The sequence below is a fragment of the Amblyomma americanum genome, chromosome 6 (genome assembly GCF_052857255.1).
Source record: "Amblyomma americanum isolate KBUSLIRL-KWMA chromosome 6, ASM5285725v1, whole genome shotgun sequence".
Taxonomy (NCBI): domain Eukaryota; kingdom Metazoa; phylum Arthropoda; class Arachnida; order Ixodida; family Ixodidae; genus Amblyomma; species Amblyomma americanum.
Genome location: NC_135502.1, coordinates 152,542,037 through 152,564,889, shown reverse-complemented (window position 1 = coordinate 152,564,889; position 22,853 = coordinate 152,542,037). Strand labels below are relative to the sequence as shown.

General features: G+C 48.7%; 1 protein-coding gene and 2 pseudogenes across 1 annotated transcript in view; 2 read left to right on the top strand and 1 right to left on the bottom strand.

The window, feature by feature from the left end:
- Window positions 1–22,853, bottom strand: part of LOC144095570 (uncharacterized) — a 135,471-nt gene that overhangs the window by 102,967 nt on the left and 9,651 nt on the right. Inside the window, exon 3 of the mRNA XM_077629259.1 lies at window positions 12,924–12,986. Within this exon, the coding sequence (XP_077485385.1) occupies window positions 12,924–12,986 (63 nt within the window). The remainder of the gene's footprint in view (window positions 1–12,923; window positions 12,987–22,853) is intronic.
- On the top strand, window positions 5,005–6,481 carry LOC144094417 (uncharacterized; annotated as a pseudogene).
- On the top strand, window positions 6,642–10,245 carry LOC144094416 (uncharacterized; annotated as a pseudogene).

Below are 22,853 nucleotides of genomic sequence, written 5' to 3'. Positions count from 1 at the left end.
GGCACACGCCAATACACTTTTAACGATGAACTTTATATTGAAAAGTAATACGAGCAATTATACATGATTTGATTAAGTTGACCTCATCCAGGTCAGCAAAGAAGCTGTGCAATGAACTGGGGCTACCTTTCCTCAACGAAGAGAAAAATTTTTGACGCATATTTTAAGGTAAGTGGCGCTGAAAACAAAGAAATTCTAAAATTTTGAAGGAATTTTGAACAATGCGTCAAAAATAATGAGTAATTTAAAAATGTTTTTATTACTTTGGCAAGTAATTGTAATGTAATGTCATTACTTTGTGAGAGCAGTAATTCCAATCTAATTTGACTACATCTGCGAGATTTCCTGGAAACATTTAGTAATTATTTTAATTACTTTGCGAAAGTAATTTAGCCATGCATGCCCCTTGGTGAAAGGAACCGCTTCGTGGATGTTTAGCCCAGAAATTTTCGTCGTCAAGATTGAACTTTTTTCTGGGGATCACAAAGTGGAGATTTTTTCTGCTATGTGGGTGATACATATGTGTAACTTGTACAAATACCGCTTGAAATCGGCTTACCCTTGAAACAAGTATAAATAAAAATACAGGCGTTACGTTGCTGTGCTTCATGCCAGTGAATCAAGTTACAAGACAGGGGATGCAGAAACCTTGAGAGCCCCATGTCTCGAATAAATTGAGGCAGTTAGCAACAGCTATGCAATCCTCCTCTCTCTCAAATTTATAATATAGGTGCAATAATTTTGACTTCTTCAGTTTGCCACAGTTCGTTTCGAGCAATGTATGCTAAATTGCAAGTCTTCCTCTTCGTTGCCAATACCTATGTTTAGTTAATGTAAATATGGCCTGAGTGTTGTAAAACTTTTATTTCTCTTGTAGGTGCAGTCTAGTTGATCGTTTGTCTATATCATATTGATCATGAGTTAATATTAAACTCCTAAATTCCTTTTTCAATAAAACCTTTACTGCTAAGCCGCTTCCAAGCGAAAGGGGGCAGCGGCTTTATCAGGCCGTACCCGAGAGCTTTATCGGCACCTCTTTTGCTTATAACCCTACAAGGAAGAAGTAAATAAATATAATATCAATTCGATTTTCAGATCTTTCTGGTATATTGTATCAGACAGCAGGAGCATTGAAGCATGTGGAGCATTAAATCATGTAGATGACTTTAGAAGACATCCTGCTAAAGGAAGTCAATACGTCAAAGTTGAAGTCGATATCTGTGCTTATGACCTGTCGCTGTGTAGATGTTTCTAGGCCTAACATCTGGGTAAAACGTACCAGCTTACATTCATGGGTCGCTTGTCACAAAGTTCATGCCTGCCCTGTCCGTCTTTCGCTTTGTGGCAGTGGTAGCCAAGGGGCCACTGTTTATCCGAAACATGTCGCGGTGCGGTGGCGCCGACTTGGCGACGACTTTGCCCCTCCCCTCTGATTGGGGACGGTTGACTCATCGCCACTCTGGAGGGGTCACTAAAAGCCACTCCGCCCTCTCCTAGCATTTTCGCCGTGTAGGTAGAGAGCGCTTGCCCGTTGGGGAAATATGCTGGGGCGTGTTGAACGCCCCAGCACCCTTCTTGACCCCCTCCGACTCCCCTCGTTTGGATAGGGCTTTTTTGCCTTGCTCTTTGAGCTTTTATTTGTGTTTTTTACTCATTTCAAAATTCGCCTCTTGTCTGTACGTGGAGCCAGAATGTTTTTTTTGTGTTTGTTTCTCACGGGAACGCGGCGGCGAGAAAATCGTTAGCTGGCAGTTGGTCTGGAGATTTCGGTGCGTGCGGTCGTGAGTGAAGTCAGCCAGGAATGTGGTCAGCGGTGGTCTGACGCGTAGAGCGCGGCAACGGCGTACCCGAAAACGCAAAGCACAAGTTCACCCGTATCCGCAGGACCCCATCAGCCTCGCGACGAGCAACCGCAGCCCGACGCCCCCTGCGACCCGGCCTTGCCACTGATTTTGTGCCTGTTAATTCCGTCGCTACTGTGTACGTATGTTACTTCTTTGGATTTAGTTGTGCAACATTTTGTTATTGTTCCTTCCTTAAGTAAAGCCATTTGTTACGCAACTTGTGTACGCCTCATGCCTCCGGTCAACGGCTAATTAGGCGTGGCCCGTATCGCAGGTCAGTAGTCGAATTTCATCTTTTGCACGCGGGGTGAGTGGTTTGTCGCTCCTCTCCCTCCAAACTTACGCAGAGCTCAGTGGTGCGCAGGTTAATAAATAATAATAATTGGTTTCTGGGGAAAGGAAATGGCGCAGTATCTGTCTCAAATATCGTTGGACACCTGAACCGCGCCGTAACGGAAGGGATAAATGAGGGAGTGAAAGAAGAAAGGAAGAAGAGGTGCCGTAGTGGAGGGCTCCGGAATAAATTCGACCACCTGGGGATCTTTAACCTGCACTGACATCGCACAGCACACGGGCCCCTTAGCGTTTCTCCTCCATAAAAACGCAGCCGCCGCGGTCGGATTCGAACCCGGGGTGCGCAGGTTGGCCTGATTATCATTTCGGCACCAACCAACCATCGAGCCGCCCGCGATATCGGGACAGGGATGCTTATGCAGCCTAGTGGGTGCCTAGGTGTCCGTGAGGTTTGTGTTTCTTCTGATCGACAGCCTTTATGCCTCTGGAACTATTTCTACGATACTGTCTTTGCTAGTAGCGTTAGAATATAGTTCCACAGAATATTGTTGATTAGGAAGTGGACTCGAGTATCTCGTTATGAATGCAGCAGGACGCTCTAAGTTAGCTCCTGGCTGTCTGCTCATAAGTATGTGCCTCTGCGTCTCAGCGCAGGTTCACATGCATGAGGAAAAGCCATAAACGGGTAGTAAGGGTACAGGTTTTCTTTAATATACGGCTTTGTAAAGTGTTGGATTTTTCTAAATAGATGCTAAAGATGCTAAATAGATGGTATAGTGAGTGCTATAGAAGTGCTACCTGTCCTTCCTTTATACTTTACGAAGTGTGTCTGATGATGACTCCAGGAACCTAAGCATTGTTGTCGATCTAAGGTTTCCCGTAAAATGTAGTTTTAAGATGTTGATTTTCTAAACAAATTCGCGTCGAGGAAATTGACGCGTTCATGACTGCTGACAGGTGAACAGAATTCAAGAACTAAATGAATTATGTTTAGACAAACGCGATTAGTTCCTCAGACACATGTTCCTACATAATGGAAGTGCCTATGTAACTCTGAATTATGGTGGTAGGTAACGCCAGAAAGTAAGATCTATAGGAAGAGGGAAAACACGAGGCGGCCAGTTCTATTATTATATATGCAAAGACCGGTGAACTCGGAATTGCCCATTGTTGTTCCACATACTTAAAGGTAATGCGAGGGATCTAAGTGATAACGGTTAATCCGGAGAAATCATTTTAGTAGTGAGAGTTACGCTGCATCTTTATGTTGTCGCGTGTTCCTAATTAGGCCGTTAGAAAGGCCGCTGATATTTTATTACTGCGAATATGTTGTACAAAGCAGCGACATCAAGTTTAATAAGTAGCAGGGGTTTAGCCAGGGGAGTTTCGGTCTCAGAACATCCCCGAAAAGTTCTGAGCGCTGCTTTCCGCCCACCCCTCCTTCTCGCCTTTCTTTTTCGCCCGTGCTATTCAAACTGCTTCTATGTAATAAAATGTAAAAACGAAAATAAGGAGAGTGTCACTTTGTGGACAAAATAGTTCCTCTTCTAATAGGAAGCAGAAGTTACTATAGAAAATATAGTAACTCATTGCCATCGCATGACTTATGGCCCTCGTTTTAATTGCAGGCACAGTTCGCACAGTAAGGCATACACTTTAACCCTAGCTTACATTTACGTCCTTTTCATTGTCCTCAAATGATCAAAAACTAGCACGAAAATAACTTTTTTAATTGCCTCAATCTCTGGGCGCAGTTCGCATGCATGTGGAAAAAGGTTTGACAAATGCAATTCGCTCGCAGTTGCTGACTTTACTTTAGAGCAGAAGAACCGTGTTTTATCTTATGTATATTATAAAATATTGCAAATATCCACGATTTTTCGTACGTGTATTTTTTTAATAATAAATGTCCTTTACGAATCAAGTTATCAGAGTCATGTGTGCGCTCGTATTAAGCAGGTATTAAAGTGAAAGCTCTGCAAACAGATGTAAGACCTTCCGACATTAAAAAATCGACATTACGATTGGAAGCACGGGAATCATCTTCATGTTCAATCTAACAAATATCTTTAAATGCGCGTTGACATGGGTTATTTGCATGCTTCAGTGCTCCTTCTGCCAGAACGAATATGACGTAGAGAGAAAGAGAAGAATCAGAGAACTCGATACTGAATGGCCATCATGCAGAGACAGGAACGCACCTTCCAAGATCCTTTGAAGAGCATATTATTCAAGGTGGTCGCAAATTCGAAAACCACAACACCACTAGAGGAAAACTAGAGTGCGGTGACCTTCCCAATTGGTCAGCCACCAATTTCTTTGTTTTTTTCTTTTTCTGTATTCGCTTTATTCTTTGTTTCTTTTTCTTAGTTACATTCTGTTTTCTTTAAATATTTTCATGTTAAATATTCTGTTATACATTTATCTTCCGTTCGACCGCTTTTGCTATCATTTCTCAGTGACCCTTGGCTCCAGCACCAACTCCTTTTCCCCTATTTTTTTCATTTCATTTGGCGGCGCTGCGATCGCCGAGGTGAGCAGACGTGTGCACATCGCTTCTGTCATTGCTAACCAATTACGCAGTGCTAATTACCTCGAAACAAAGTTTTCCTTGCACCAATGTGTCCGTGAAGGCGAGCGGCATCGACCGATACCAGCTGACCCTAGAGGTGCGTTTTTCTTTGCCAAATTTTGTGACTTTTTCTACCGCCGCCGTGTGAAGGAGTGCTAGGCCTAGGCTTGTCCCACGGACGCTAGGCCCAACACCGTCGCACCGGTCGCCGCCTGCCGTACTCCTCGGCGGCGGCCGCTCGTCAGCTCCGAGATGGAGGCGTCCGCTACGACAACAATGATCGTGGACAACCAGATGTGCGTTCAAGTTCAAGGAAAAGAGATATCACCAGAGGAATACCACAGCGACACCGGGTGGACGCTCGCGGGGGAACGCATGTCGAGGCTGCGCCAGCGAACCCCCGACAGCGGCAAGCCCGACGGACCCGGCGGGAGTCAAACAATCCCGAAATCGAAATTCAACAAGAACGTCAGAGCCTCGGCCATCAAGGCAGCACGCATGCCAGCCATGCAACTGGAAGAGAGCAAGATAGTCGTCAGACCCAGAGGGGGACTGGACATCGTAAAGACTGGCACCACCACCGTCGCTGCGTCCATACTTGCCGCGCAAGGTCACGAGCGAGGAAAGCGCCGCAAACACTATCTGCCCCAACACGCAACAGAACATCATGGTCGTCAGTACATCGAATGAAGACAACGCGGCAAGGTACGCTAACATCTAGGAAATCTATATTCAAGGCAAACCCTACGAGGTCAGCGCATAACGCACGGCTCCTCACGACACCGTAAAGGGCGTCATCAGAGGCATCCCCATCGACGCGAGCACCGCCGAGCTAGATAGGAACTTCGTCAACGAGAGAAACCAGCTAGCAGTGGGCGCAAAGAGGATCGGCAGCACGACCACCGCGATTGTGGTGTTCCAGGGACCCAAGGTACCGAACTTTGTCGGATACAGAGTCACCCTGATACCGTGCCGCCTCTACAGAAAACAGATCGACGTTTGCCAGCAGTACGGCAGAGTGGGACACCGAAAGGACGTGTGCCCGACCCCCTCAATCAAGACGTGCCTGGCCTGTGGACTCGCCAACCCCAAAGATGACCATCGCTGTACCCCAAAATGACCGGAGACCGAACGTGCAAGGCGAAATACAAGATCCCCTACGTAGTGCGCAAGCGACAATGGGAGCGCCGACTGGCCGAACGCAAGCTGCTATCGGAGAGTGATTTCCCGTCACTCGACAAGCCGCCAGCTGCGTGAAAGTCAAGGACTCCATCAGAGAACCGCGCGCCAAAATCCAGAGACAGCAGCTGCTGCAAGAGAAGCCTCAGTAGGAAAAGGTCACCATCACGTGAGCGAGTCAGCTGGGTCGACGCAGCTAAAGGAAACAATATAAGTAATGTGCAGAAAATCACCGAAGCCACGAAGAAAGACGATATAAACAAGGTGCGAGAAGCCAACGAGACCTTAAGACAAGACAACTAGGCGTTGCGAACGACCATCAACAGCCTCACGAGAGAGATCGCCAAGATCCGTAAGTTGCTGCTATGCAACCACGAGCCTCTACAGAGACCCACGCCAAGCACAAGCAAGACCGACGAAACAATCATGAACACCCAGGAGACAGCCGTAGAGGAACCGGCACTGAAGAAGAGAGCCGTCGAGGCCACGCGCAAGCAAACAGAAAACGATCGAATCGACAACCCCGAGGCCAAATTCGAAGCGAGATTCACCAGACTCGAACAATCAATCACGGCGAACATCGCAGCGGTGACAGCAATGAAACAAACAATAGAGACCTACCAAGCCGAGAACACGAACAGATTCGCCTATATCGAAAGGACCCTACAGCCGATTGTGAGCCACCCGACGTTTGCGCCCCTCTTCGCGCAACATCCACCCAACCAGAGAACCACGAACACACCAACGCAATCATGGCCGCCAATGCAACAACAGCAGCAGGCTTAACAGCGTGGCAGTGGAACTGTCGCGGCCTCGGAAGGAAGAAGGCAGTCATCCAACAGCACATCGCACATGCCGCGCGCAAGCCAGACGTGATTCTATTACAAGAAACACTCACCGACGCACCTTCCCTCCCCGGCTACAGAGTGCACAAGGGCCAGCCCGACCGGAGAGCCCTGTGCACCCTGGTCAGAAAGGGACTCAAATTCGTTGAGCACGAGCTGCAAAGCAATATCAAGATCGAGCACACACTCACCGAAATCATCCCGGGCAAGAAGAGAAAAGGAAGCATATTTCTGCTCAACATCTACAGCAACCCATCGCAGAGAAAACAGATTCAAAACAATACTGCACAGGGCCAGCACCGCAGCAGGCCGCAACACGCTGATCGTCAGCGGCGACTTCAACACTATGTACCCAGCCTGGGGCTCAACAAGTACACAGCAAAGGGCCGCGACCTGTACCAAGACGCCATGAAACTCGACTTCACCCTCATCACGGACCCGACGCATCCGACGAGAATCGGTAACTCTGAGTCCCGGGACACGACTCCGGACCTCACGTTCGTCAAGAATGACGTCCGGGGCGCGATCACCTGTAGAAACACGGGAACTGACCTCGGCAGCGACCACACCATCGTAGAAATCAGCATACCGGAACACAACGACACCAGCATCAAAACACACAGATGGATAGACTGGGATGCCTTCCGAGACGCCAGAAGCCAGAAGACAGACGCTGACGACGAGATCAAAGACAGAGTCGTGGACGCCCGAACTCACCAAGAGCGTACGCGACGCGACCAAAGAAATTGATACGGACGCGGTGATTGATAAAGTAGACAGCCGGCTAGCGCATCTCATCGAAGCCAAGCAGTCGATACTCAGTCGTTAGAAAAAACAACGGCTTAACCGCAGACTCAGAAAGAAGGTGGCGGAGGTCAACCGAGCGATCCAGGAGCACTGCCGCGCGCTATGCACGCAACAGTGAATCGAGATGCATAGCGGGGAGATGTGGAACCTGCTGCGGCACCTGCTCGACGAAACCAAGACCAAGTCGCACCAAAGGGACAGACTCGCCAAGCTCATACATCGGGCGGTCTCGGTAATCGGCGCCGACGAAGTCACCAGGCGCATCAATGACAAATACCTGCCCACTACACCCACCGAACAAAACGCGCCGTACGGCGGCCTACCCAACGCGAAGCTCGATCCTGAAATCGACGTCGAGGAGGTCCGCGCGGCCCTATACGACCTCAACAGCCGGTCGGCAGCTGTTCCGGACCTCGTCACGAACAAGGCACTCAAGAACCTCGACGACGGCTCGATTCAGAACCTCGCAAAATACTTCAACAAGTGCTGGAGAGCGGCCGCGCTACCAAAGCAGTGGAAGACAGTCAAGACTATCCTGATACCCAAGCCGGGGAAGCCACCGGACACGCACAACCTCCGGCCCATCTCGCTCGCGTCCTGCGTGGGCAAGGTGCTGGAGCACGTCCTGCTCAACAGGTGGCAAGACTACCTGGAACGAGAAGGGCTGTACCCGGCCACGGTGATCGGCTTCAGACAGCACCTAAGCACGCAGGACGCGATGCTGCAGCTCAAATACGAAATCGTAGACGATGGCGGCAGCACCCGCGACAACAAGGCAAGCCTGGGGCTCGACCTAAAGAGCGCCTTCGATAATGTGAAACACTCGGCGATTCTGTCCCAAGTCTCTAAGCTTAACATGGGCGAAAGATCCTACAACTACATCAAGGACTTCCTCACGGACAGTACCACCGAGTTACGAGCAGGCGACCTACAAACGCAAGAGAAGAAGCTCGGGAGCACCGGCACACCGCAGGGATCGGTCATTTCGCCGACGCTGTTCAACCTGGTAATGATCGGTGTGGCCGAGAAGCTCGCGGACATCGAAGACGTCAGGCACACTATCTACGCGGAGGATATCACACTTTGGGTGACCGGCGGCAGAGACGCCCAGATTGAGGGCGTGCTGCAAGACACCGTGGACGCGATAGAAGACTAGCTGGAAGGCACCGGACTGAGATGTTCGCCGAGAAAATCGGATTCCTCATACTCCCACCTACGAACAAGAGGCAAGACCAGACAACACGAATGCGAATAAATGAGAATCGTAACCAAATCCAGCAACGTGATCCCCGAGGTCAGCAAAATCAGGATCCTAGGCATGGTCATCGGAAAGCATGGAAGAAACGACGAAACCATCGCCAGTCTCACGGCAAAAGCGGCCAACGCTATGCGACTCCTCTAGAGTCACTTCCCGGAAGGCTGGCATGAGAGAGGAGAGCCTAATCAGGCTCGTTCAATCCATCATCAGCCACGTCGCGTACGTTGCAGCCTAACACAGATGGCTGCAACACGAACGCAACAAAATCAATGTAATCATCAGAAGAGCGTACAAGACGGCGCTGGGCCTGTTCGAGTCCACGAGCACGACTCGCCTCCTACAACTCGGGATGCACAACACCCTCGAAGAAATAGCCGAAGCGCAACGAACCTCTCAACTGGCGTGGCTGTCCACGACCAAAGCCGGCAGGAAGATAATGGACGACCTGGGAATAGGACACTCGAACGAGGCGGAGATGAAACTCCCCGTCCCCGAAGAGGTCCGACGCCAGACCAGAATCGACCCCATACTCAAGAACATGAACCCCGAGTTTAACAAGGGAAGAAGAGCGGCGAGGGCCAAGGCTCTCATCGACCTGCACGCCAACGACGAGCACGCGCGGTACGTGGACGCGGCCTAATACCAACGGAGCGCCTTCGCAGCGGTCGTCATAGAGGCGTCGACCGGCGCCACGAGGACGGCAGCGAGCGTGAAAAGCGCCGGAGCGGAACAAGCAGAGGAGGTGGCCATGGCCCTGGCCATCGCCGACGCAGACTGCTACACGGTGCTGAGTGACTCGAGACAGGCGGTGCAAAACTTCGCCAAAGGCCAAGTCTGCAGGGAGGCCGAGCGCTTACTACAAGCGACCAAACTGCAAGAGTAAGAATCAAGTGGTGGTTTCCGGCGCTCGCGGGCGACGCGTCGGAACGCAGTGAGAACCACAATGAGACGGCACACGCAACGGCGCGAGCGCTAACCAACCGCGCCCCGGCAACACACCGTCCGACGTGGTTCGGAGCCAAGGACCGCATGACGGACAACAGCGAAATCACGAAGGCCTACCGCCTGGCTCGCAGGACTCTCCCACCCCCGCACCCGAGGCTGAGTCGAGCGGAGGCGGTACTACTGAGACAGCTCCAGACCGGATCGCTACCGAGCCCGGGACTGATGCATCGCATGTACCCCGAGACCTACCCGACCGATACGTGTAGAGTCTGCCGGAGGGAGACGGCAGATCACACGCACATCTTGTGGGTCTGCATTAAAAATCCAAAGGAAGCAAGATCAAGAACAATCCCGCCGCGGCTGGAGGCAGCCGCGAAGAGCAACGACCCAGACCAACAGCTATGGGCCGTGCAGCAGGTCCTCGGGGCGCTCGAAAGGCAGGGACCCAGCGAGCCGGCAACGGCGAGCAGAGACCCGTGCCGAGTAACGGCAACCTCGTAGACGACGTAGGCCCTCGTCGGGGCGCGCGAGCGCCCAACTGCAGGCACAAAGAAATTTTGCTCCAATACAAATCATTTCATTCTTGCTCTCTTTATTTTGTTTCTGTCTTTCTTTAATTTCTCTTGTATTTCATTCTGCCGTCCTGCTAGATATGATTATCGCTGTTTTAGTGAACACGAATTCCTCTTTTTAAGCCTGTCAATCTCCCGTGCCTACCAAAACAGCCTTTTCAAGGTACATTCGCCATCTCACTACCCCTCCGACAAACTCAGATTTGATTCTGATGATCTGGCCTATCACGTAATCCCCAATGTTATCATGTTTAATATTCCAGTCTTTTCCTGACGTCATTCGTCGCAGTCTCCATGCCTGTACAAGTTAGCATTCCGCATCTGACCGCCCTTCAATCATCACACTCTGTTCTCCCACCTGTACTTCCTTCTCGGAACGAAGAACCTATTAAACCCCTTCCAATAATGGACGCATTGCCCAGCCGAACTTAAGTCTTATTGTCTATACGTTAGTCAATGTATACCCTTCCCATTTTTCAACCTGAACGCGCGAGAGTCCACTGTCCGGTGCAGCAGCGCCGAGGCGAAGCAGAGCGGAATTCGGGAGAGGGAACGAGCATGTGCGCAGACCATGCCGCTGTACGCTGTAGCTGGCGCCGCCTGCTTGGCTGTTCTCTTTCGTGCGAAGCTACTTTCGTGGCCGAGTTTTGAGAGCCTTTGTTTCCTGTTCTGTCTTTAGCATGTTTGTGGCTCTGGATTGGTGCAAGCGCATCGCGTTCCAGGCACGGCTCTAGGCCCCGGCTGAATTTCAGACTTGCGTCTCGAGAGCATTTGCTTTAACAAGTTTCGCGCGGCAACATCGAGTGGCTTTTTTGTCAGCTTTCCGTAAGTAACGCTTGCAACCGGTTTCTTTAGCATGCTAGTCTGTTTATCGCAAATGCGCGTACTTTTTATATTTCGCAAAAGCACCGAAGTTTGGGCCAGTTGGTAATCATCCATCTTGAGAAAACGAAGCAGCACGAAAAAACGGGGACGAAAAAGACACACATACGACAGGACGAATGCTGCATTCGTCCTGTCGTATGTGTGTCTTTTTCGTCCCCATTTTTTCGTGCTGCTTCGTTTTCTCAAGATGTTTTTATATTTCACCCGCAATACAAGTAGCGAATAACAATCCGTCGCACCAGCTGAGGGCTCCAGTGCATAAGAGCCGATGATGGGTAGGGGTTGCTTCGCACGAATCAGAACAGGCTATAGCAGACGAAGATTACTCGAGAAAAGCGAACTGTGGTAGTGCCCTTGCCCTCTAACGCTTTTTTCTCTCCTTCTTCCGGAGCAGCAGCGCCGGGCAGTCGAGGCTCGCACGTTCAGGATAAAAAAATTGGAAGTGTGTACACCAGCTCATACAAGACGTTTTTTCACCTTGTGTTATATTATTCTCCCAATGCAATGACGTGTCGCTATTTTGGTAAACCTCACGTGCGAGGTCTTGCGGTAATCTCAGATCTTTACGAATCCCGATTCATTATCCGCATTTACAACTTCTGCCCTATGTGCAATCCCAGGGTTAAGTGAAAACACCGGACTTCGAGGAGCTTACAGACGAGGTCATAATGCCAGCTCGGAAGCCCGGCATAATCGCCTATTTTTGCACCAGGATTACGAGTGGCTTGCCTACGGAGCTGCCATCGTAAAACTTCATATTTCGCGATCGCTGTAGCGCTCAGAATTGAGCGCGTCAAGCTAGTTATGACGGATTGCCTAGTGTATGAAACAAAGAAAAAGATACTGTGCGAGGACCTGACGCCAGTGGCATAGGCTTCGTTTTGTAGTGATAGCTACGTTCCGGTAGCATTTCGAGCCTTGAGCGTGGCGGCACCGCCACCCTGTGGCTGCGCCGCCACGCTGTCACGTGGTTGGTCACGTGGTGCGGAGCAGCTGCCGCCGACGTAGCGAAGTGGCTTATTACGTGGTTCGTCACGTGACCAAGTTCCAATCTGCCAGCTGTAGCTATCCCGTCACTACAGGTTTAAGCGGAGCTGAACCACCGCCAATTTTTTCCATCACTGTGGCCTACACAGTAAGTGCGGGCCTATTTCCTTCAGCAACGATGCCTTTACAAGAATGGTTCGCGTCCATACCCAGCAGTACATCTTTTTGAAGGCATGAGCACGGTTTCATGTACGCCATTCTAAGTTTTTTCTTCAAAAAGATAATTTATAGGAGCATTTTGTTGTCCAGAAGCAATACAAACTGCGTTTTAAAGAGCTTCTGCGCATGTAAAGCTTGGCACACTCTTTGTGGTTTGCCGACAAGACTACGGCAATAAATATAATAACATCGAGGACGGAGAGTTTGACAGGATAGCGTCGAGGCTTGCTTCAGCCTTAGTCGCTGAGGTTTAGAATGGTTGCTGGGGCCAATAGTGGCCTTCTTATGAGCCAGCTTGATTTGCCCGTAGCTTTGCTGCTCTGAAGTTGCAGTGTGCTTGACTTAAATTCTAAAACTACTTAATTTTACAGAACACCAACCAGGTTAATTGAGCTTTTTGTCATCGACAGAGGTTAAACGGCGGCCTGTGTAAAAGGCTTGCCGAGATAATAATCACCCTTGACCCAAACACCACCCATCATGCATTCTACATTGCCGCACAGGCTTAAAGCTTACCTTGATGTCGTCGGTGGCTGCGTTCGCAATGCATTTGTCTATGTCTGGTTGGAAAGCTGCCACCTGCAGAAATTTTGGGTAAAGAAGCGTGTACAATTGCTACAATTTGTGCCCTGGTGGGATTGATTTCGTACAACAGCTCACGCTAGGAATAGCATATGTACATCATCATTAGTATGACTTGCCACACACTATCTTGTGGCTATCGCTCATCACAATATCTTCGCCCCAATGTTGCCAGAAGTGCCATGCTGGCGGATCACTCAAGCTAGGCATAGAAATAAACATATGAATAAAAATACAACTAGTATATGGTCTTTCTTTTAGGAATTGGCTACTTGCGAAGTGAGAAAAATTGCCACACAATACAGAATTAACGTTTTCAAATGCAAACACTCGAAAGGGAAAAGCATGGCTAATCTTACCTAGGGCAAACTATAACCTAGCGTAGATTTCAACCCACTCCGAAAATTATCGCCAATTCCAGTTCGTTTATTTGGGACACCAGCCTCCCAGAATGCATCGTTAGCGTTCACGATTCTGCGTTTCTACAAAACCAACAAAAAATTGAAATATATTGTTATAACCTGACAATTTTTACAATAAGGGATCATTATTCTACTTGTGCAGTGAATCCTCTCCTCCCTGGTGTCGTCATTTGACACCACAAGACAAAATTTGCGCTGTCGCCTTGCAACGAATCTATTTTTGCCAAGATATTTGTTCTGCCATCACCCTTGCTAGTAGCATCAGTATTAGCGCATTTGTACTGAGCTGTGCAGTCTCGAGAAGAAAATGCGAACGCATGTATTTCGAGGAGCATTCAGATCTCAGAATCTCGGTGGACACCTGAACCGCGCCTTCATGCATGCAATTGAAGGTGCATGTGTCATCTTTCCGAACTCGTCGCAAGTCTGAGAAAGCATGCAATTGAAGACGCAGGTGTCACTGGTCCCAACCACTGTCGCAAGTTCGCCTCTATCTTGACTAAAATCTGTATGCTATATGAAAAAAAAAATGCTGTGGTATTAGCGAGAATGCTGTACGAGGACCGCATGCTCAAAATTTTGGTGAACGTATTCTTGGAATGCTGCCAGCACGTTGAGGTCACCCTGTGACATCCGTGGGATTTCATCTACACTCGGGATATATTTTGCTGAAACCAGCGTCATCGCTTCGGTGCGTCATCGCGGTTCTGCGCCGCGCCTATCTTTTCATTAACCAACTCATTTTTGAAGCAAAACGCTTCACTACGAAAGTTTATCAAAAGTCAGCGGAGCCGCAAGTTTGACCTTGAATGTGGCTACATGTAAATGAAATGACGCGTCTCACATATCTCGGTGGACACCTGAACCGCGCCCATAAGAGAGAGAGAGAGAGAGAACTTGATTGCCACAGGTGTGTTCAGGGCACGTGGGGCCTGTGTGGCCACCAGGTGGAGCGCCCGTAAGGGATTTGAAATGAAATGAAAATTGGTTCAAAGGAAAAGACATTTCGCCTGTCTCATATCTCGCTGGACAACCGAATCACTCCGTGAGGGACGGAAAGTGAGATAAAGTTGATTTTAAGGAAAGGAAATGACGCCTGTCTCGCATATCTCGGTGGACACCTGATTCGTGCCGTAAAGAAGGTTCATTTTATGGAGGAAAGCACGCTTTTCTCACAAATCTCGGCGGACACCCGCACCGCGCCGTAAGCGAAGGAAAATGAAAGTTGGTTTTAGAAAAGTAAATGACGCCCAACTCACATTGCTCCATTTCGTTTCCCCCCCCAAAAAATATTCTTTTTCAATTTGATTTCTGAAATTATCTGCGCGGTTTGTGCATCGTTTAGAACCTGATTTGTTTTCATACCTCCGCATACAACGAGCAATATTAGAGTTGTAATTATCACCGATACTGTATTAAATATATACCCTCTTGTGTCAGCAATTTAATGCCATTTAGATGAAAGCAAGATGTTTAAAAAATTGCGCCTTCTTGCATGCGGCGTTTTCACCCTCCTCAGGAAGCGTCGTCTTGATAAGAAATGGAAGTAGGAGGTCAAGATCGGTCCGTGTAGTATGGCTTCATACTTACAACATGGACGACGTCGACTTGTTGCTGGCGTTTCTTGGATGTCGATAACCCGACTGGCACCCCCTCATACGTTACGTCGGCTAAACTTCTCAGCACAACATACGGCCCGAAATATCGCCGTAGTAGTATTAAGGAGAGCCCACGGCGGCGAATAGGGGTCCAGAGCCACACCTTGTCGCCAGCTTCATATATGACATATCTGTGGCGAAGATTGTAGCGTCGTGCATCATACTCCTGTTGAGTTCTGATGCGCAGAAACGCTAGTTGGCGAGAATCCTCTACGCGCTGTGCGAATTCCTCGGTGTCCTGATCGACATCTTCGCCGTCAGCATTCGGGAGCAACCTGGCATCCAGCGTAGTTGTCACTGGTCGCCCATGAAGAAAGCTGAAAGGCGTCATTCGAGTGGTGTCTTTTTGTGCCATATTGTAGGCGAACGTGACGTAGGGAAGAATTTTGTTCCAATTCTTGTAGTCCACGTCGACGTACATTCAGAGCAGGTATGCGATGGTCTTATTGAGGCGTTCCGTCAATCCATTGGTTTGAGGGTGACAGGCCGTCGTTTTACGATGACTGGTACTGCTGAGACGGAGAACGGTTTCCAAAAGCTCGGCCGTAAATGGAATTCCTCGGTCAGTTATAATGAGTGCTGGTGCGCCATGTCTGAGGACAACGTTCACAACGAAGAACCGAGCTGCTTCGGCGGCGGTACCCCTGGGCAGAGCCTTTGTCTCCGCGTAGTGAGTTAGATAATCAGTGGCGACAATTATCTATTCATTCCCGGCAGTAGACGTCGGAAATGGTCTGAGGAGGTCCATGCCAATTTGCTTGAAAGGTGTGTTTGGCACTTCAAGAGGGTGGAGTGGGCAGGCTGGTCTTTCAGGAGGTGGTTTACGACGCTGGCAGTCTACACACGTTCGCACATAGTGCTTAACTGTCGCCGGCAGTTTCGGACAGTAGTATCCGCGTTATGCTCACTCTAACGTGTGGGTATAGCCTAAATGGCCGGCGGTTGGCTTGTCGTGGCAGGCTTGCAAGACATCCGCGCGGGGACCTGTTGGGACGACGAGTAGATGACTGTTTCTCCCAGGACGGAAGTTCTTCTTGTAAATTACCTAGCCGCGAAGAAAGAAAGAAGAGAGGCTGCGTGCAAAAATCTTAGACACAGCCGTAGTTCGCTTCTCCAAGAAATCAATAAGAGGAAACAATTCCTGGTCCTCTCTGCTGTTGGGAAGGAGTTGCGCCATCGATGACTCCTAAAAAAGCAGTGTCTTCACCAGTCATGGTGGAGAGTTGGATCGGTGCTCGCGAAAGGCAGTCAGCATCCGCTTGCTTCTTTCCGGATTTGTACATAATCGTCATGTGGAACTCTTGCAACCGAAGGCTCCAACGCACGAGTCTACCTGAAGGGTCCTTCAAGTTCATCAGCCAACGGAGAGAGTGATGGTCGCTAATGACTTGAAAGGGGCGAGCGTAAAAGTAAGGGCGGAATTTCATAACCGCCCATACCACTGCAAGGTATCCTTTTTCTGTTGTCGAATAGTTCGCTTCTGCTTTAGACAGGGTCCTGCTGGCTAAGCAATCACTTTTTCTACACCATCCTGGCGCTACACTAATGCAGCACCTAAACCCACATTGCTCGCATCGGTATGAAGCAGAGTTGGGGCGCCTTCATCAAAGTGCGCCAGGAGAGGTGGCGTCTGTAGACGTCTCCGGAGTTCATTAAAAGCTTGCTGCTCTTCTTTACCCCAGCGAACGACAGCGTTGTCAATGCGTTACTGAAGTTAATGGCCAAGCGATTCGTGAGAAGCCAGCAATAAATCGACGGTAATAGGCTGCAAAGCCCCAGGAAGCGCCGCATCTTCTTTTTGTCCGTAGGTGTAGGGAACTTGGCGACTGCGGAGAGCTTTTCGGGATCAGGCCGGACACATTCTTGGCTAACGACGTGTCCTAAAAATTGCAGCTCCTCGTAACCGAAGTGGTATTTCTCTGGTTTTATAGTGAGACCCGCAGATCGTATGGCCTGAAAGATAGCTAGAAAGCGGCGTAGATGCTCCTCGAAGGTGGCCGAAAACACGATCAAGTGGTCAAGATACACCGGGCATGTTTGCCACTTGAGTCCTGAGAGCACAGTGTCCATCAGCCTCTGAAATGTTGCTGGTTCCGAGCATAAACCGAATGGAAGAACCTTAAACTCATACAATCCGTCGGGAGTGACGAATGCTGTCTTCTATCGATCTCTCTCATCTACGTCAGTTTGCCAATATCCACTTTTCAAATCCATTGATGAGAAGTTAACGTGCATTTCGTAGCCTATCAAGGGAATCATCAATGCGAGGGAGAGGGTACACGTCTTTTTTGATCACTTTGTTGAGCTTGCGGTAGTCAATGCCTAATCGTAAGCTGCCGTCCTTTTTTTTAACAAGTACCACGAACGAAGCCCAGGGACTCTGTGACGGCTGGATAATGTCGTCTCTAAGCATTTCGGCCACGTGACACTAAACGGCTAGGCGCTCTTTCGCAGCCACACAGTAAGGATTTTGTCGAATCGGGGAATCGCGTCATCAGTGATAATTCTATGTTTGGTCAAAGGCGTTTAGCCGACCCCCGATTCTGAAGCAAAACAGTCTCGAAAGTGAGCTATGAGATCCAAAAGACGTTCCTGTTCTGAAGACGACAAATTTTGGCTCACATCGACGTCGAGTGCGGGCTCCTCGCTCACTGATCCTTCCTGTTGCAGCATAAAACAGTCCTGCCACTTGGGAGGCTGTCGAAAAATACAAAGTTGTGAATTTCGGAATTTGCTGACGCTCGTCACTGAAGTTTGTCAGCAGCACTTCGGTGTGCTCATTGACCAAACTGACTAGCCCTCGAACTATAGAAACACCTAGGCTGAGTACAAGGGTGACTGCCCGTTCGGCGACGCCATCACCGTTATGCGCGACGTCGAACTTCACTTCAAAAAGAAAGCATGATAGCAGAGGTAATGTCACCGCCTCATTGTTACGTGTAAGGGCATCAGTGGTACTTCCGCATAACCAAGGTCTTCATGATTTTTGGTGAAGGCAACGACGTTGTCCCGAAAGCTTATTACAGCCCCATGAAGGCGCAGAAAGTCCATGCCCAAAATGAGGTATTCGCAGCAGTCAGGGAGAATAATGGAGCTGCGAACGAACACAGAGTTTCCTATTCCTATCCGGGCATAGCACTTCCCAGTCGGTGCCAGTAGCTGATCCCCAGCACTTCTAATTACTGGCCCAATCCATTCGATTTATACTTTGCGCAGCCTGTCAGCCAGTGTTTGACTAATAATTGAAAAATCCGCCACGGTATTACCCAGAGCATGTACCTCCAGCCCATTGTTGTGCTCGCGCTTCCTTCCTGCTGTTGAGTTCGGCGAATTTCTACATGGGGAAAGAGGAAGATACCCTCAGGCTGGTCAACAGTCTCGTGGTCAGCCGGGTCACATACTCCCTGCCGTACCATGTAACCATCAAAGCCGAAACAGAACAAGCCGAAGCAATCCTTCGGAAAGCATACAAAACAGCCCTTCATCTCCCAAGAAACACAGCCAATTACAAGCTGATGCAGCTGGGAATCAGCAACACGTTTGAAGAACTAAAAGAATGCCAGCTCAAGGCACAAGCGCGAAGGCTCAGTAACACAACAACAGGAAGGGCGCTCCTGACAAAGCTGGGTTGGGAAATAGAAAAACCGCAAAGTAGTAGGGCAATAATACCGGACCTGCTAAGGAAGAAACTACGCATACAACCTGTCCCCCGCAATATGGACCCCAATCTCCATAGCAGTAAGAGACAGGCTAGGGCAGAATTCTAAGAAAAAACGATGGAGCAGAGAAAAAACACAGTCTACACAGATGCTTCCCTCTATCCAAAAGAACACAGTAAACACGCAGTAGCGGTAGTTCCTAATAATCAAAGCAAACTAAACACGAGTCTCACGGCAGCGGAATCAGACATAACAGAAGCAGAGGAAATAGCTGTCGCACTGGCAGCAGGGGAAGGATACAGGATAGGAAAATCCCTCAACATCCTAACAGACTCACAAGAGGCGTGCCGAAACTATATAAGGGGTAGAATAAGCAGCACGGCACTCAAGATCTTAAGTAGAGCACCGCTCTATGAAGGACAACCTACACACAACATAATCTGGATACCAAGCCACGCAGGGATCAGGCCAATGATGGGGCGGACAGCTTAGCTCGAGGCTTCACCATCCGAGCGGGCACCTCAGTCCCCCCGGGAGAGCCTCCGATTACTTGCGAGGACAGTTATTTAGAGCTGCTAAACATATATAGAGGGCTAAGATTCCAATACCCCCACCACACAAAACGTTGACGAAGGAGGAAGCCGCAGGCTGGCATAGACTGCAGACGGGTTCCTTTCCAAATCTTTACATACTAAGCAGGATGTTCCCCACACAATATTGCGCCGTATGCCCGTGGTGCGGAGCAAGGCCATTACTATATCATATCACATGGGAATACGAGAGAAACAAGACATTCTACAAACATACAACACCAAGTGCGCAGCAATGGGAGAGCCGGCTCACCAGCTGCGAGCTAGGGTTCCAAAGGGCCCTCATAGCACACGCAAGCGAGGTGGCCCGAGTCAGACATTGTGGACTGCTGTTCCCTTGCTAGACTGTTGAACATTACTTTGGTTTTGTGCATCTTAATTTCTCGACCCACCGTTCTGCTCTGCCAGTCTAACTCATTGATCATGAAGTGCAATTCACCTCACGAGTGATTTAGCAAGGCAATTTCATCAGCGAATCGCAGATTATTTAAGTTTACTCTATTACCTCTTATCCCCAACTGTTTACAGTTCAGGCTTCAAAATACCTCCTCTAAACAGGCAGTGAACAGCACCGGCGAGATCGTGTCTGCTTGCCTGACGCCCTTCCTTATATGAATTTTATCGCTGACTTTTTGGAAGATATCGTAGCTGTACAGTTGCTATATATATCGTCCAGTATTTTAACATAAGGCACTTCTACACCCTTACTCGACAATGCCTGTATGAGCGCTGAGGCTCTCACTGACTCAAATGCATTCGCAAAATCAATGAAGTGTATAATAGGGGTTGGTATAATTCAGCGCACTTCTCTATAGCCTAATTGATACAGTGAATAAGGTCTACTGTGAAATATTCTTTACGAAAACCTGTATGATCATTCGGTTGATTAAAGTGTATTTACCTTTGTAAATACCTTGTAGGCAACGGACAGTTAGCTGATTGGTCTGTAATTCTTCAAGCACTTCGTGTCTCTTTTCTTTTAAATAAGATAATGTTTGCGTTCTTCCAAGCTTCTGGTACGGTCGACGTCATAAGGAATTGCGTATAGAAGGCGGCTAGTTTTCTAGCACCATCTGCCCTCCGTCCTTCGAAAGATTTGCTGTTACCTGATGCTCAACAGCTGTTTTTCCCTTTTATATTGCCCCTAAGGATTTCTTTAGTTCGTATTTCCTTACTGGCGGGATGACGCATTGCGATGCGCCACTGTCACTCTTATTAACGTTCCGATTACATTGGCTACTGCATACATTTTTGTAGAACTCTTCGGCTTCTTTAACTATCTTATCCATATTGCTAATGACACTGCCCTCCATGTCTCTTAACGCATTCATCCGATTTTTACGTATACCTTGTTTCCTGTTCACAGATTTTAGGCTACCTCTTTTTTAGAGCATGCTCGATTCCCTTCATAATAAAAATATTTATGTGGGCTACGTTGCTATTATTTATGAACTTCGATAGCCATGCTAGTTTTATACTGTGTGTAGGATTAGACGCACTCATGCTCTGGCGTTTTTATTCAGATTTTGCGTCCTATGAGATAGCTTTCCTGTAACTTGTCGAACTGTCCTACCGCCTACTTCTACTGCACACTCCTTAATGATAGCTGTCAGATTTTCGTTAATTGCATGAACATTAGGAACGTTTTCTCAGTTAAAGATGAATGACTCTTCTGAAGAGATATCCTGAATTCCTCTAGTTTCCTTCTTACCGCTATCTCATTAGTGGACTTCCTCTTCACTCTCTTCTTCCGTTCTCTCTTCAAGCCTAAGATAATTCTAAGCCTTATCATTCTGTGGCCCCTACAAGGAACTTTTCCGAGGACGTCTACATCCTGAACTATGCTAAGTTCAGCGCGTGGTATGAAGCCAAATTCATTTTTAGTTTCAACATTGGGGCTCTTCCAGGTCCACTTCCTGTTCTCCCTGTTGTCAGGGTGGAACCAGCGGAACACAGACGCAGGACAAGAAAAGGAGGTACACACACCACACCGCTGGACTTGCAACTGATTTATTTCGAAGAAAACCACCACATTTAAAGGATTCCCTGCGCAAGCGCACACTCTGGATGAAGAGAACAACTGTATTAAGATAAAAGAAAGTTATATTCTTTATCCGTGATAAAAACCGAGGGATCGCTGACACACTTTTCCTTGTTTTTCCTGATTAGAAACGCTTCAAGAATTTCACGCTCTCGTCTTGTTCTCCCCCGACCGATAATGCTCGTGCGGTGAAGCAAAGGAGAACATCCCTCGCATACCTTAACATGCAAGGCTAAATTGCTGCCAGTGCCTGAATTGAACGTTGTTCGGTGCTGCCTCAGACGTTCATTGATGCACCCTCCGGTTTGCCCGATGTAGGTTTTCCCACAGGACAATGGGATGCAATATACCACCCCTACTTCACACGAAGTGAACCTCGTCTGGTGCTTGGTTTTACAGGTCCCCTTTTTCTGCGGACCACCAGACGTACGGGAGCACAAACCCGATAGTTTCCGGGGGGCAGAAAAAACCGCAGTGACACCGAATTTTTGTGCCACATTTTTTAGACCATGCGATGTCTTGTGGCAGTAAGGAAGCACTTCAATCTTCTTCCTGTTCTCTTGCGATGGACTAGCAGACTTAGCCGACAGTTTCTTCATCTTATTCCCCAGTGATTCAGCCACTGCAAGCAAAACCGACGAGGGAAACCCAGAATCTGACAACCGCGCGACCTGCTCGGCCAGACTTTGCTGCATGACATGTGGGCAACTTTTCTTGAGAGCGTTCGAAAAACACAAATTTGCGATGCTGCGCTTCACCAGCTTCGAATGCGCCGATTCATATGGCAAAAGCGACTATAGGAAATATTCACCCAGGACTAAAAAGTCGCTTTTGCCATATGAATCGGCGCATTCGAAGCTGGTGAAGCGCAGCATCGCAAATTTGTGTTTTTCGAACGCTCTCAAGAAAAGTTGCCCACATGTCATGCAGCAAAGTCTGGCCGAGCAGGTCGCGCGGTTGTCAGATTCTGGGTTTCCCTCGTCGGTTTTGCTTGCAGTGGCTGAATCACTGGGGAATAAGATGAAGAAACTGTCGGCTAAGTCTGCTAGTCCATCGCAAGAGAACAGGAAGAAGATTGAAGTGCTTCCTTACTGCCACAAGACATCGCATGGTCTAAAAAAAGTGGCACAAAAATTCGGTGTCACTGCGGTTTTTTCTGCCCCCCGGAAACTATCGGGTTTGTGCGCCCGTACGTCTGGTGGTCCGCAGAAAAAGGGGACCTGTAAAACCAAGCACCAGACGAGGTTCACTTCGTGTGAAGTAGGGGTGGTATATTGCTTCCCATTGTCCTGTGGGAAAACCTACATCGGGCAAACCGGAGGGTGCATCAATGAACGTCTGAGGCAGCACCGAACAACGTTCAATTCAGGCACTGGCAGCAATTTAGCCTTGCATGTTAAGGTATGCGAGGGATGTTCTCCTTTGCTTCACCGCACGAGCATTATCGGTCGGGGGAGAACAAGACGAGAGCGTGAAATTCTTGAAGCGTTTCTA